Below are 17,056 nucleotides of genomic sequence, written 5' to 3'. Positions count from 1 at the left end.
AGCCTCCATTTTTTTCCATTGATCTCTACACTCACGTGAACTTTCATATCCTATGTCCCAAATCTGTTTTAAAGAGATACTGATTCAAAGCATGCAATTTTAAAACTGTTTATGTAAACCTAGAGACAAGGATCAAATGTAAGATGGAGAAAAGTAAGCTGATGGAAATGATGGTGAGCTGACAAGGGGATGGATGGACTCCGTTGTTTACTCCTTTTTACATTGTTTACTCTTGTTCTTTAGAATGCCTGGCAAACAGCAACATTTCAGATTTCAAAATGAGTATGACCAACAAGGAGAGTTGAAAGAATGTTAGCAACTGTCCTGTAGAACTCTGCTGCAAGGCTTCAGTAAGTGGGATTTAATGGCATCTTAAGAACATAGTGAGGGACTTCACTGAAAATCAGAATTTGAAATCTTTCACCCTTTACCATGCTTAACCCAGTACTGAGCCAAACCAAAAGAATTTAGTAACTTATTGCTCCAAATGATTTAAGGTATTGTCGCCCTCCTTGGGACATCTCTTCTGGTGTTTGTGACTTTAAACATGAAGTTCAATATCTACTTGAAAAGTGACTACATAAAACACCAGGTTAATACACCAGCCTGTCCCCTTCCAGCCTCTCACGCAGCATCCATCCTCGGGAAATAAGCTCTGAGACCCCACAGAGGATACACCAAGCCCTACCACTTTATACCTTTCCTATCTTAGCACTTACCACCATTTAATTCCTGCCATTTTGAGGTGCGAGAGTAACGCTGGCACAGAAGTCATGTTTCCCTCTTCACAACTTAATGGCTAAAAGCTTTTCCTTACCATGGATTTTAGCAACTTCAGTGTACAATTTATGCTCGCTCTTTATTGAGTTGAGAACTTTTGCATTTTCAGCTGAAAGGGTAGAAGGGAGGGAGGGAGGGAGGGAGGGAGGGAGGGAGGGAGGGAGGGAGCCAGGGCTTGATGGATTTTCTTTGGCATGTTCTTTTTGTGTGTTTGTGGTTTGAAGTTATTATTGAGAGAGTTATTTAAACGCAGATATTGTGAAACCTGAGCACTGAATCTAAAAACCAAAATGGCTACTAAGTCACTAATGGACAGGAAGCAGATGTAACCACACAAAGGAGTCATTCACATCCTAGGCTTGAAAGGAAAAAGAATATGGCATGAGGTTCCGTTGGCTATTAAGAACACTTGACCATTTAAAATGTAAAGTATTTGTTTCTGTAATTTTCTAATTGGTATTTATAAACGGCTATTGACTATGGAAAGCTGAAACTAAAGGAAGTGGAGCCAGGGAAAGGGGAGAAGCACTGTGGTTGTGATTACTTTAGGAAAGGCATCTGATTGGTTGCTTGAGTTTTATATAAGGGCTGGAAGATGAACACCCAGCCAAGTAAGACCAAGTTCCTCACAAATATGTCTGGTATGTCTAAAAAGCTAAAAATGAGTGGTGTCTTCGCTGCCACAACAGTTAATGTAGAATCCAAGCTCACCGTTCATTCCATCGCACTTGGAATTCCCAACATTGAAGCAGGAAGTTTTCATGTTGGCAGGGAGGACATTCCACCATTTATATTCAAACCCAAGTGCTGGCTCTGTTCCGGCCGGACATGACTTGCATTCTGCAGAAGATGAGTGAGTATATGCAATCACATTAGGCTGCATCTGAACAGCTTTCTCGGAACCAAGCACCTCTGCACTAAAACTACCAGACAAATATGAGGGACAGATGTTACATGACCACCAATTCCCTTAGCAATTTTTTCAAAATGGATCTGGAAAATTTTTCTAGATACAGTACGGATGCACGTGTACATATTTGGTGGTTTTGTTTGTACAGTGCTTCATATTATGCTTAACTTGGTGAGTGAGTGGTTATCCACGGTTACCCAATAGGATAGGGTTGACTTTCAGAGACTAAAATGTATTATTGTTAAAGGAGACGGCCATACACACAAAACACCAGTAAGACTGTCCTCGTCAGATAAGTCACCATGGCCTAAGAGTCCCATTATCAACATTTCTCAATACCTCTTCATTTTGACAAAATAAGAAATGTGTCTTCTAAAAACTTTTCAAAAAAAGCACTAGAGAACAAGATCGCAAGTCTATCAGGAATGTTTTACTGATCGTGCAATTCATGATAGACACCCTACCCTTTGTTCCATCTGAAAACGTCCCCGGAGGGCAGGGATGGCAAGAAGACGATCCATTGTTATAGAATCCTGGGTTGCAAGGAGGACAATCCTTCTTCTCTCCAGAAGGGGGCAGCCTAATAGCATCTGTGAGATCCTCCCTGCAGATTTTTGGCTCTATCCACTTGTACATTATCTGTGTCTGAGAAAAAAATAAAAGAGAGAGAGAGCTTTTAAAATTAAAACTAAAAGTAAATCATGCAATATCTTTATGACAAAGATGCTAAATTGACAAGCTAAAGAATTATCAACAGTGGAGAACAGAAGAGAGGGCTGAGAGAATCTAAACAGTGAGAAAACAATGAGAGAAAAAGAGATAACTTTCATTAATACAATATGGAGAAAAATAGGTAGGAAAATAACCATTATGTGTGTATGTGTGTGTGTGTGCATGCACATGCACATATGAAGATGTCTTTCATAACTGCTACCCAACTTCGTTTAATGTGAGAGAGGAAGTGTGTAAATGTGTGTGTGTGTGTGTGTGTGTGTGTGTGTGTGTGTGTGTGTGTGTGTGTAGGTGGAGAAGGAGGGAGGGACTAGGACCTGCAGGAGATGGTTTTTTCTTTGCACCTTGTAGGGTGCTTCGTAGTAAATGACTTTACTAGATGAGCCATCTCTCAAGTGACTCCAGGTTATTTTGGGAATCAGATTCTCACTAGACCTAAAGCTTATTGATTCAGCTAGACTGGCTGGCCAGCCAGTCCCACTGGTCCTCCTGTCTCTACTTCCCCAGTTCCGGGAATACAGGAGTGGGGTACTACATTCATTTTTTTAATGTGAGTTCTAGACAACCATGCTTGTGTGGTAAGCACTCTACCAAGTGAGCCAGCTCGCTCGTCCCTGGAAACAATCAATACATTGCGCTAGCTTTGAACCTAAGCAGTAAGAACCCTTACAATACAGACAGCATGCTTCTTATCACAAATCCCTCCTTAAGGTGTAAACAACTGCCAGGTGCTCACCTCTGAACACATGCATATGAACAACAATATACAGACCAGACCATGCAGGTGTGTGTGTGTGTGTGTGTGTGTGTGTGTGTGTGTGTGTGTGTGTGTGTGTGATTTACACAAACAAAGAATTAAAACGAGCAAGCGAATATGAGTGAGGAGAGGTATTTGAGGTGAGGTTTGGAGGGGGAAAGGAAAGGGAGAAATGATGCAGTTATTTTATGATCTCAAAAATAACAGCAAACAAATGCTGCCCCTGCGTCTGCTCACTTCCGTGTGTAGCCAGCAATATGTTGCTTGCTTACTGGCTAGCTCCACTGCTCCCTTCCTTGACACCCGCCACAGCCTTTCTTATCACACTTTGCATGGAGTAATCATCAAAGAAAAATATTATTTTTTCAAAAAGAAGAGATGAAACTTTATGTACAATCCTAATGATTCATAAGTATTAGTAGTTCCCAAGTCTTTTTCAATAATAAGAATTGTAGCTAATAAAAAAAAATTAACCAAGAAAAAAAAAAAGGATTGTAGCTAAACTATTCTCTCCAGAAACTCTTATGGCCTTCTCTATGTGCTCTGAGCATCAGGAAAAATACACCCTTCTGCTCTCCAGGAGAGCACTCAATCACAGCCCTTCTCATTATCCTACTTTACACAAAACAGAATTTAAAAAATGTGGTAACTCAACTACACCCCAAAAGCTGGCCATGCTAAAATTAGTTATTCTTAGTTAAAAAGCAGAATAATAGATAGGTTAGTTGTCCTAAAACAAAACTGGAATGTGAACACTGGTAGGTGGAGTATTCCAGCAAAAATATAACAACCAATATTAGAGCTACATAGAGGTTTTTAGAAGAGACAGTAACTGTTCTTTTCATCCAATAAACTTTTGAAAGTATTGTTTGTCCTTTAAAACAACTTCTGCAACAAGAAGTCTGTTGCAGCTGGAGAACAGGAAACACAGGCAGTCCTTCACCTCTGTTTCTAGTCAGTAAGAACTGTACAAAACAGACATTCAATGCCACTCAACTGAAGCCTTAAATATGCTTGTGGAAGATACACTATCTGGTATGAAGAAGGATGCTAAGAAAATGGATGTCTCATTAGAATGATAAGTAGTATTATTTTCTTTTTATAGATCCCTTTCCATATTCATTTTATGGTCCATGTCATGACATGCTTTAATGCTCTACTTTATGGCTCCGCCTCTCTGACCATCTATAAAACAATGGCCACTCCAGCTAACTCCTCCTAAGTAGCTAAAAACATCAAATTAGATACTATATCAATAAAATGCCCTCAACTACCCCTCAAGAAAGGCAGCATAAAATTCAGAGAATCTAAACAAATAATTATAGGAGAGACATTGACTTTAAGTCTTCAGTTTAAGTTAACAAGTTAAAAAAATTTTTTTTGAGATCCTAGTAAGTTCATTAATTTTCTGACTCACATTCATAGAAATGTATGAGCAGCTACATTTGGGGAAATTTTGTTTCTACACAAGAACAGAAAAGATTCCATGTCAGAAAAGAATCTTCCCAGCCTTTTCAGGACACTATTGTCCCCAGGTTCGCAAACAAGGAAACCTGGGTTTGCACATTAAAGTTATGCACGCGTGGATAGGCCAGATGACAACCTTGAGCATCATTCTTTTGATTCCATCCACCTTGTTTTGCTTTTACCCTGATACAGTCTCTCACTGACCTGGAGCTCTACAATTAGGCTAGGCTGTTGGCTGGCCAGCAAATTCTGGGATCTGGCTTTATGTCCCCATCCCTAGAATTACAAACACATGCTGCCACACCAGGCTCCTTACATGGGTATTGGAGACTGAACTTATGCTGTACAATTTTCAAGGTAAGCACTTTACTAACTAAGCTATCTCCCCAGCCCCAGATTACAGCTATTAAACAACTTGCCCAAGAGATGCAAACAGCACCATTAAAGGAGGGTCATTCTGATGAGACTGAAAACAATACAATATGCAAATATATCTGAGAAGCCAAATAACCAGTTTCTTCCAATGTAAGCAAAGAAGACGTTTAGAAGTTAAAATACACTGTGAACATTTTAACATGGAGAAATCAAGGTACAAGTTCTCTATGATCCATGTTCCTTACAAACCTTCCTGCCACACACGGCAAACTGCTTCTCTGTCTTTCCAACAGAGACATATGTTTCCTAGTGTAGCTGACAGGGAAAGATGCTAATTAATATTAATGATGCTTAGAACCAGATGGCTCACAGTGCAGGTGAGACACCAACAACCAGCTCATTCTGCAGAAAGTGAGATGCAAACATGAAATGGTTTTATGAAACCAAACCCCTCTCAACAGAGTTTTACCAGACTAGTGTAAAGATTACAGAAGAGCTACAATATTCATGATCATTTAGGTTAAACATTAAAAGTGGATCTCTGTGAGCTCAAGGCCAGCATGCTCTACACAGAGTTCTAGGCCAGCCCAAGCTATGTAGTGAGACTTTGTCTTTAAGAACAACACTATCAACCAATCAGGACCTGCCCCACCCCCACCCCCAAGCTCCCAGGGGACTAAACCACCAACTAAAAAGTACACATCAAGGGACCCGTGGCTCCAACCGCATATGTAGCAGAGGATTGCCTTATCTGTTATCAGTGGGAGGGGAGACCCTTGGTCTTGCAAAGGATCAATGCCCAAGCATAGGGGAATTCTAGGGCAGTGAGTCGGGAGTGGGTGGCTGGGTATGTGGGTAAGCACCCTCATAGAAGCAGGGGAAGAAGGGTAGGATGGGGTTTGCAGGGAAAACAGGAAGGGAGATAACATTTGAAATGTAAATAAATAAAATAGTCAATAATTTTAAAAAGGAGTGAACTGAATTTATGAAACATGGACACATTATTTTCTTCTATACCAAGAATCTATTCTTGACTTATATGAAAGATTCTCTGACTTATATGAAAAACATTTCATGTATATATATATATGCATTCAGCATGCTTGTAAGTGAGTGCTGTGTGTGTATGTGTGTGTGTGTGTGTATTCTAAATTATATTTGAATATGAATGACCTTAATTCTATTAGGCCATGTCAGCCAGATATTATCAAACTGGTCACTGGCATTATACTCACTGATACACTAAATCACTCAGCAATGTAACAAATATGATTTTAATATATTTTCATGTTGTTCAGATATAATGCATTAATAGATCTCATTCATTCATTCTTCAGTAATACTGAATTAATTGTGATTACATAGAATAAATTAAATTCACTTTTAACAATAAGTTAGGCAAGTTTAGCTAAGAAAGGTTTATGTTAAAGGTATTACACAATACTTTTTATTGCACTTTTAGCGGCAACTCTCTATGTGTATGTTCTAAATTAAAGTAGCCTCACATGGCATTATCGTAGGGCCACTGACAACCTCACTCTACAACCCTTCATTAGTTAATGCTGTTAACTTGAGTTAACATTCTTATTAAAAATAATAGTGGTATTTCTTATTAAAAATTTCTTCTAATCACTTTAAATTAGTATATACTTACTTTAACTCAACTCAAAATTCCTTCAAAGTTTTTAAAGGCAAAAAGGAAGTTTCATATTCACATAAATATGAAAAGTACAGATTACCACTCACAGATACAAAATTAGGAAAGGAAAAATAATATTTGCTGATATCTCCAAAAACTAAATGCCCTGACTAGGGCTGTAAACATATCTGAAGGACACTTTGAACCAATGCCTTCTCATCCTCAGCTTCTCATTGGCAGGCCTGGTACTGGCTGAGTCTTTGAGACAATGATGGATCAACAGCAGAATTTATCTGTGCACTCTGCCCACCCACTCCACCCCCCAGTTAGACATTGGACATGTGGTAATTACTTTGTGTTTTCTAAGTGCAAGTACACAGTAGTCTACCATGGCCGAATCACTCTGTGCCTGGACAGCGTCTCTGATAAGATCTGAGTATCTTACAGATCAATACAAGCTACAAGACATCTTTATCTTGTGAGCCATAGTACATACTTCAAACTATCCTCTTCTGGATCATTTGACCTCTGAAAAAATGTATTTTGTTTAAAAATAGTAATCTGAAAGAATGTATTTATTTAAAAAAATAGTAATAATGTATGGGGTTCTCATCATAGAAAAGGCGAGAAACCTTACTTTGAGCATTTTACATCTTCCCATTGAAGCTTCACAAGATAGGGAGTAATATCAACCTTACTTTAAAGATGAAAAAAAATGGAGACAGACACAAAATGTTTTTATGAAACAAATACCCTCGAAACAGAGAAGTTTTCCCAAAGTATTCTAAAGATTACCAACGAGCTACATACAGCGTCCAGAGAACTAATTGGGAGGTAAAAGCAAGGGCAGTTTGCAGCACCTACACTCTTGGATTTCCTCTATACAGCCTGCACACACGTTACAAACCACGGTGTGCCCACACCGGGAAGAGAGGCTTATAAACACGGGGTGAGTGAAACACTACGTATTATACCTTCCCTTCTTCGTCACAGGGGGTATGGATCTGGAAATAGTCTTTGGTAGTGCAGGGTGGGCGATCCACACACTCACTGGCTCCTTCCTCTGTAACACATATGCACACAAAGCACTTCAGAAATGGACCTTTGTGACCATAAAAGAATAGGAACATCAAAATACAAAAGCAAGCAAACATGTTTAAAAAAAAAAAAAAAAAGTCACTGTGCTAGCGTAGTTCCGGTAGAGCTAGCCACGCCTTAAGCAAATAAAGGTTTGTATTTTCAGTCTCTCTGAAAGGAGGATAACAATGTTTCTATGATACATTTGCTTTGTGGTGACTGTTTTCCAGACGACATTAGATTCCTCCTATTTTGTCAATGAACACTGGAAGTGTAGAACAAACTAAAACTTTCTAATTATATTGCTACAGCCTTTATGGTAACAAACTGTGTGAAATTAAAAAGTTGGCTGGACTGATACAAACACCATTTATCAATGGAGTATGGCATAAAGGAAAATCATAAAGGGAGAGAGTCATGCAGAGAAGGACACTGGGATGTCATTTTGTCATTGTCCTCAATTCAACATGTATTCACGTCATCCCATTGGTGTGTGATCCACCATTTTTTTTCTGATCCACCGTTTTTTTTGTTTTTTTTTTTTTACCATACTCATTCAACCATGGGAAATGGCACCTAGTCAGCAGTTATCATGGGAAAAGAGGAATAAAAAGTGTTAATTAGCCTTACCTGAAAACTGGGAGTCCTCCTTACACCTAATACATTCTTTAGCACCCTTCTCAGAATAGGTGTTTCTGGGACACATCTGGCAGTTAAATGAGCCTGGTTTGTTGCTGAAAGTGCCTGGCTTACATGGAAAGCACTCTGAGGTGTATGCCACCCCTGTATGGAAAGGAAAACAGGGTTTAGAGGGGAGAACCCAGCACAATAAGCACATTAGCACCTACTTGTTGCTTCTGCAGAGAAGACAGAAAGAACAATAGTAACTTGAGCCCACAGTCCTTATCTACTTGGAACAAGGAAAGATTGATGGTGTGTGAGCAAGTAGGAATGACCCTAGTAATGGCTCCTGGATGGAAATCCCAGCTTGGTCCAGCAGATGTCCCAATGACTAATGAGTTAACATCTCTGGAGCAGGCATATGGGATAAGCAAAACATACCAAAGTTTAATGAAGAAGAATTGCTGCTTTGACTAGACACAGCCTACTTGAGAAGGAGCCATGATAGGGTTTATTAGTAGCTCAGCTGCACCAAAAGTGACCCATCTGGCTCAGAAAGGCACAAGAGGTTTAGGAAACAGCCAGATTCTTATTATTCTTATGTATATAGTAATGATCAGATTAACTAGCATAATATGCATACCTCTAATGAGTAATGGGCTTTTGTACACAAGTCCACTTCCATTTTATTTTTAAAAAAAACACTGAAGACTGTCATTTATTGTCTTTTCTGCTTTACAGCTATTAGATAATTCAGTTTGAGGGCAGGACAGAGAAAACTGATTAATCAATTTGGTGGACATGAAACTAAGATCTTTAGACATGCATTATGTCTGACATTTGTCTTTATTATAAACACTTAGGTCAGTTAACCCAACAGTCTAACAAATATTTTAACAATAAAATTGGACTAGCGAGTCCTGAGGCACAGAGCTATGAAATACCTTCGATGGTGATATTCTTTACTAGCACGGGCTTGACTGCCTTAGAACCCATAAGGATGCCTGTCGTTCTCCAGTACAGAATATTTGTGCCTGATTTCAGCATTACCTACAGAAAGAAACACAAGACACTTAGGTCAGACGAGCTATTTCTAACCACAGCTAGAAACTACTCCCGTATAACCTCCTTCAATTCCTTATATAAACACCATTAAAAATAGAATTAACACATTTAAATACTCTTAATTTCAGCCTGAGCTTTAATGAAGTTAATTTAAAATTAAAAATACAACAGTGAGACAATCCATACTAATATACTAAGAAGGAAGCTAAGTCAAAACAAAAGATAAACTTGTTTTAAACTTTAAGGTTGTAGCTTATAACCAGAAGGGCTTTATCAGAAAGGGTAAATAAGTTTGCACACAAGCATATACTTTGACAGTAATGCTATATTCTTAAGGTGTATCTCTGAACTGGAAAGAGAGAGGGCGCAGGGGAAGGAGGGAGGGAAGAAGGCAGGCAGTCAGGCACCATAATGTGGTCCCTAAAGATCCATGTGCTGAAATCCTGGGCCACAGTGTGGCAGTAGTGAACTTTTCTGAGGAGAGACTGGTGGGAATCCATTTGAGACCATTGCCTTAGAAGTGGCTACACAGAAGTGGATGCTCACAGTCAGCTAATGGATGGATCACAGGGCCTCCAATGGAGGAGCTAGAGAAAGTACCCAAGGAGCTAAAGGGGTCTGCAACCCTATAGGTGGAACATTATGAATTAACCAGTACCCCGGAGCTCGTGTCTCTAGCTGCATATGTATCCAAAGATGGCCTAGCCGGCCATCAGTGGAAAGAGAGGCCCATTGGACACACAAACTTTATATGCCCCAGTACAGGGGAACGCCAGGGCCAAGAAGTGGGAGTGGGTGGGTAGGGGAGTGGGGGGGAGGGTATGGGAGACTTTTGGGATAGCATTGGAAATGTAAATGAGGAAAATACCTAATAAATTAAAAAAAAAAAAAAAGAAGTGGCTAATCTGCCCTCACAAAGCAAGCTCCCACAAGAATGCCTGTAATTAAAGAGCAAGCCTGATTTCCATGCCTTTCTGTTTCACCATGAGCCCCTTGTACACACTCCCACCATGCTGATGCCACCATCACCAGAGCTGGGAAGATGCAGGTGTACGACTTTAAACCTCCAAAACTGAATTAAATCAGCCCTTTGAATTTAGAAAATATCCAACCCTGGGTATTTTGTTCAATGATAGAAAATGGCCTACCATAGCTTCGTGGCTTCTTAAAACCATTCAGTGAGCCACAGGGTGGTGGGAACAAGAGAAAAGGCACTTTTTATGGGTAGCATGATTTAACTCTGGCTTGAGAAGTTAAAGGATATTAGCATTTGATTCCTTTGCCACTGGGACATTTCCTACATACAAATCAAGTGAATTTTCTAATACATTGCTTGCTGATGCAGGTGACCAACCCAAAGTTAGGTCTTTGCTTTTTCATGTGATACCTTTATTCTTCTACATACCCTGGATGATAAAACTCAAGCTCCACAATGTTAAAATCTGCCTGACTACATCTTCCTGCCAGGGACGAGAAGAATGAATGCATTCTGCACGTTCTCTTGTGTTCCTTCTATAAAGGTAAGAACGCCCATTTGCTGCCAAAGCCCCACCCACTGGGTGGTGAGGAGAATGGACCTTAAGTAATACTAATATTGCTTTCAAGCACAGAGGTGAAAAATCCTCCTGAAAGTCTACATTGTGTAGACTCACGGATGAGGCATTTGTATAAACACAAAGATTGGAATGAGAGTTGGTTATTTAAAGAGAACTCAGGTTTCACACTGGAGGCTCCATCTAGGCCCTTTCTGCCTTCATCTTATGTGATACAGGAAGACTGTTCTCGTTTCTAAAATGAAAGAAAGAGCAGCCACAAAGACACTAAACAAACCGTCTACACAAATGCAGCTCTGGTTCAGAGCCACATTTTAAAACCACGCCTCACTCTAAAGGGACAGTGTCACAAATAATACAAGCTGTATTAAACATGTCATCACTGCCTCTTGGACTCAAGCTCTGAAAGAGACATGCGGGGCAGAAGTAAAATTTATACTGCTTGACCAGAAAGAATAAAACTTTTACCAACAGGTAGCAAATGTGTAGAAAGTAGGTTGAGATTCCAAAAGTGGGTATATTTTGTAACAATCAGATGTATCCAGTGCTAGGTCCAAAATGCAAACAAACCTGAAAAATCACTTTCTAAAAGCAGAAAACATGGAATCAAGTTAATTCATGGTCTAACTAATGATCAGAGGAACTAGTCTATCTCATGTGGCAGATGTATTTGAAAACTTGCATGCTCAAACTTTGTAATGTTTTATATCAGTTTTATCTAACCTTCTAAATCGCTGAGTGCCATTGAGACGAGAAAGGGATAGGAAACATTCTAAGGAAAAAGGGAAACAGAAAAATAAGCCAAAATTGTAAATGTCAGTCTATGAACCGCAAAGGCAGTTTCTTCACTAAATGAAGCTTATCAAAAGTACCCCACCATGTTATGCGTTTTATTTTCGTAGATTGAATGCTTGTAAATAGTTAGGGAGGAGCAGAATGGGGTTGGTATCAAAAGGAAAGGGAAGAAAGGGACTTACAGAATGGGAGCCCCATTCTCCATTGTCTGTGAGCTTCACCCACTTGTCTGTGGTGGCATCCATCTCCTGGCACTGGTCATTCTGAATCTATGAGTCAAACAAAGCGGTCAGTGAAGCTCGCGGGGTAATAGCTTTCATTCGTTCTGTCCGTCCACATGCTGCAAGAACACCCTTGAGTCCCCTTTAAACAGCAAAGTAAGCAATCTCCAACACGCCAAGACCACTGAAGACGACACTACAACTGCATGTGAGGAAGTGGTTCTGACTGACCCACGTCATTGCTGTAACCTGCTGTAGCCTGGACAGTAAGGACAGTGAGAGTAATCAACACTGGGAACTCATTACAAACCCTCTGCCTAACTTGCCCGAATGTTCTAACTCACATTCACATGCAAGCTGGAGCTTAAAAGCTATTTTCATTATTTAAATTCTTCTCCTTTTGAGAATTTCATACATGAGTATTCTGTATTTAAATCATTTCCACCCGTCCTTCTCCCCCTTAAAGCCCCTCCCACACATCCCCACCCATTCCAGGATTCCTGTCCTCTTCTTTTGCATGTATTATACATAGGTAAACACTTACAGAGCCCACAGTGTCACTCATATGTACACATGTTTAAGGATGAATACTTGGAATTTGGTGACCTATCAGGGTGACCTATTAGGGGTTACACCCAGGGAAAACTGATTCTCCGCCTTACTCAGCAGCCACCGACTGCATGAAGACTTTCCTCGAGGGGTGGGGCTTTGTGAGCTTCCTCCTTTCCTTGCTGGCTAGTGTGGTCATTAGCCAGTTCCTATTTGGCAACCACACTGGTAAGACTCTATTGGTGCAACTTTTCCGTCATGTCGAGATGTCACTATGTCACAGCAGGTGTCTGAAATTTGGGCTCTTGGATCTTTCTGCTTCATCTTCTGCGATGTTCCCGGAGACTTAGGACTGGGAGTTGGATTGTTAACTGGGGATGAGCATCCTACAGGAACTTATTCTCTGCCTTTTTCACTAGTTGTAGATCTCTGTATTAACCTCCATCTGCTGCAAAAAGAAACTTCTTTGATAAGGAGTGAGAGCTACATTTATCTGCAAATGTCATTGATGACAGTAAAATCTTAAATTAGCAAATAAAGTCTGCTTTGGTTATTTGTTTCCCAGGATGTAATCTAAATGTGTAGCTACATGGTTATAAACAAAATCTAAGTCCTAACCTTTTGTAGTGGAGTAAATATTAATTATTTACCACGCTAATTAAAATGACTAGAGATAATACATTGAACATCATAGCAGCTTTATTCATTATAGCCACAAACTGGAAACAACCTCTATGTCCTTCAACCAAAGAATGGACAAAGAAAATGTGGTTCATTTACATAATGGAACACTACTCAACTATCAAAAACAAGAATATCATCAATTTTGCAGACAAATGGATGGAACTAGAAAATATCATCGTGAATGAAGTAACCCAGACCCAAAATGGCATGCATAATATATACTCTCTTATAAGTGGATATCAGCCACAAAGTACAGGATACACACACTATCATTATATTCCACAGACCCAAAGAAACTAAACAAGATGGAAGGCCCAAGTGAGGATGCTTGAATCTCACTTAGAAGGGGAAATAAAATAGTTATAGGAGGCAGAGGGAGGGAGGAGACAGGGTGGGAGAGGGGATGGGGAGGAGGATGGGAGGTTCAGGGTCAATTGTGGGAAATCGGCAGCTGGCAAAGGATGGGGATTAGGGAACATCTCCAGGACATACCAGAGAAGGGGAAGACTCCCGTGAGTCTTTGTGATAACTTTTCTGACACTCCTAGCAGTGGGGTTATAGAATATGCAGTGGCAACTTCTTGTAGCCAGGCAGGACCCCCAGTGGAAGGATAAGAACACCAACCTGCCCACAAAATATTCAGCACAAAATCTATCCTGTCTAAAAGAAATGCAGGAACAAAGATGGAATAGACTATGGGAATGACTGGCCCAATTTGAGACCCATCCCATGGACAAGCACCAACCCCTGACACTATGTTATGCATTCAGACAGGAGCTTCACATAAATGTGCTCTGAGGGGCTCCACCCAGCAGCTGACTGAAACAGATCCACAGCCAAACATTGGTCGAAGCTCAGGGAGTCTTACAGAAGAGTGATTGGGAGACTTGGGGATAGGAACTCTACAGGAAGATCAACAGTCAACTAACCTGTACTTTTGGGGGCTCTCAGAGACTGAACCTTCAACCACAGAAAATATACTGGCTGGACCTAGGCCCCCCACATATGTAGCAGATGTGTAGCTCCATCTTCATTAGGTCTTCCAACAACTGGAGTGAGAGCTTGTCCCTAAATCTGTTGTCTGCGTATAAATCCCATTCCCCTACCTGTGCTGCTTGTCTGGCCTGAAGATGTGTCTAACCTGCAGAAACTTGATGTGCTAGGGTTGTGGATAAGCACTGTGAGCTTCCACCCTCTCAGAGGAGAAAGGGGGAAACTGTGCGAGGCGGTACCAGGAGGAAGGCAGTGATCAGGATGCAGAATAAATGAATAAATAATAATCAATTAAATAATAATAAATAAGTAATAAAAAACCATCTTGAACTCTCTGAGTAAGCTTCAAAGATGCTTAGAGGTTAGGAGACTACGTTTTTAGGTATGCGCATAGGTATAGAGCTCAATAGCTAAAAGGCAGACCATTATGCTGGTATAGCAATACAGTTAGCAGCAGGGTGGAGTCAGATATCACCAATGTATTTATCAGCTGCCAAGTCTATCTTTCTCTTTTGTAAATTATTCTTGATGCCGTCCTTATTTTCCTGTCACAAAGCTCAGAGTGTTTTCACTAAAAGAATTTTCTAAAGACTTATTAACTAGAAAACAGTCCCACTGGTGATTCCAATATCAAGAAACTATCCAATTAATATTTCCTTTAATTGAATGTGTGGAGTGTTTCTCCTCTGACCATCATGAGCAATATGACACCAGCATTAAGCCATTCCCTAGAAGCTACAGGCTCTGACCTTTAGTGAGTAACTAATATACATGCTAAAGACATTTTTATACACACAATAGATTATCATGTGATTGTGACATTCCTCGCCACTGTGGAGAAGTGAATTTTATTACTCATTTTGAAACTAGTTAAAGTATAATCATGGACCAATAACTCCTCTAGGTTTCAGCTTCATATTTTGAAAAGAAACGGTAGTTCTGAGGTAAAGTCACACTTGATGCTCAAACTTAGCACTTCAGTACTTTACACTATACACTACTTATGTATGTTTTTCTCCATCCACCTATATCTTTCTTATTCAAACGCTTCCTTTTCTTTTGTATCCCCATGGGGGGAGCAACAGTGTCAATAGACCAAGCCCCCGGGAGCTCCCAGGGACTAAACCACCAAACAAAGAGTACACATAGAGTGACCCATGGCTGCATATGTGGCAGAGGGTGGCCTTGTTGGACATCAGTGGAAGGAGTGGCCCTTGGGCCTGAGGAGGTTCGATGCCCCAGTATAGGGGAATGCCAGGGTGGGAAGATGGGAGCGGGGGGTGGGGGAGGAGCACCCTCATAGAAGCAGGTTGTGGATGGCATAGGGGGTTTCCGAAAGGAAGACCTGGAAAAGGGAAAATATTTGGAATGTAAATAAAGAAATTATCCAATAAAAAGAAAAAAAAACATTTCCTTTCACCACTGATTAATGATGACTGAGGAGGGCTGATCCTTCTCAGTCATTCACAACCTATCAACATGATATAGAAAGGACATTCATGAGCTTGCCACCCCTGTCAGACTCTAAACCAAAGAACACAGGCATCACTGACAGGAGGTAATGGAGTGCCATGCCTTAAAAACACCTTTATTGACTGTTCTCAAGGGACTTGTTGAGAAATATAAAGGAACTGCTATTTACAACAATTAGGCCCTTGTCTAAACACATCCTGAGTTTATTCATTTTCTGCAATACTGTTGAAATGTCCCAAGAAATACTCATTCATTCTCACAAGCTTTTTTGCAAACAAGATACACTTTAAAAAGCAAATCTGTCTAAATGTTGCTTAACATTCTAAACCATCAAAGGCTATCCATATTAGAAGCTCCCCCAAAAGGCCATATCAAGCAATCTACCTCACTGAAGGAAGCAGTGAGGGCTGGAAACTTAGTCTAACTGCCAAGAACATACAGCTAATAATTAGAGTTACAACCAGAGCCTGAACCTCTTTACTTCAAAGGGAAGTACAATGGGAAATATTTCTTACCATCAAACTTTTGATATTGGAACTACGATTACTGATTTAGAAATACTGATCACGCTAAGATCAAAAATTCAGGTGACAGCAGATGCTGGAGAGGATGTGGAGAAAGAGGAACACTCCTCCATTTTTGGTGGGATTGCAAGCTTGTACAACCACTCTGGAAATCAGTTTGTCAGTTCCTCAGAAAATTCGACATATCTAAGGACCCAACTATACCACTCCTAGACATGTACCCAGAAGATGCTCTAATATTTAATAAGTACACATGTTCTACTACATTCATAGCAGCCTTATTTATAATATCCAGAAGCTGGAAAGAACCCAGATGTCCCTCAACAGAGGAATGAATACAGAAAATGTGGTACATTTTCACAATGGAGAACTACTCAGCTATTAAAAACAACGAATTTATAGAAGCTAGATGCAATCCCACTAAAATCAGGGACTAGGCAAGGCTGCTCACTTTCTCCCTACCTATTCAATATAGTACTTGAAGTCCTAGCGAGAGCAATTTGACAACAAAAGCAGATCAAGGGGATACAAATTGGAAAGGAAGAAGTCAAAATATCACTATTTGCAGATGATACGACAGTATATAGAAGTGACCCCAAAAATTCCACCAGAGAAATCCTAAACCTGATAAACAGCTTCAGTGAAGTAGGTGGATATAAAATTAACTCAAGTCAATGGACTTTCTCTACACAAAGAATAAACGGGCTGAGAAAGAAATTAGGGAAACAACACCCTTCTCAATAGTCACAAATAATATAAAATACCTTGGTGTGACTCTAACTAAGGAAGTAAAAGATCTGTATGATAAGAACTTCAAGTCTCTGAAGAAAGAAATCAAAAA

General features: G+C 40.1%; 1 protein-coding gene across 8 annotated transcripts in view; it reads right to left on the bottom strand.

Annotated features, from left to right (window-relative positions):
• The window catches only part of Elapor2 (endosome-lysosome associated apoptosis and autophagy regulator family member 2), a 218,565-nt gene that overhangs the window by 54,639 nt on the left and 146,870 nt on the right, over positions 1 to 17,056 (bottom strand). For 7 of the 8 annotated variants that reach the window (NR_153371.1, NR_153370.1, XM_030254371.1 and 4 more), the window contains 6 exons: positions 11,954 to 12,040; positions 9,303 to 9,408; positions 8,368 to 8,520; positions 7,635 to 7,723; positions 2,155 to 2,335; positions 1,492 to 1,620 (listed from right to left, as the gene is read on the bottom strand). Coding sequence is in view for 6 of the 8 variants with exons in the window: in XM_030254371.1 (XP_030110231.1) it covers positions 1,492 to 1,620; positions 2,155 to 2,335; positions 7,635 to 7,723; positions 8,368 to 8,520; positions 9,303 to 9,408; positions 11,954 to 12,040 (745 nt within the window). In the remaining 2 variants the exon portion in view is untranslated. Of the gene's footprint in view, positions 1 to 1,491; positions 1,621 to 2,154; positions 2,336 to 7,634; positions 7,724 to 8,367; positions 8,521 to 9,302; positions 9,409 to 11,953; positions 15,564 to 17,056 lie in introns of all 8 variants that reach the window. The other variant, XM_030254372.1, reaches the window with a different exon arrangement.

The sequence above is a fragment of the Mus musculus genome, chromosome 5 (genome assembly GCF_000001635.26).
Source record: "Mus musculus strain C57BL/6J chromosome 5, GRCm38.p6 C57BL/6J".
NCBI lineage: Eukaryota > Metazoa > Chordata > Mammalia > Rodentia > Muridae > Mus > Mus musculus.
Note: the sequence above shows the minus strand (reverse complement) of the source record. Positions and strands in the feature narration are given on the sequence as shown.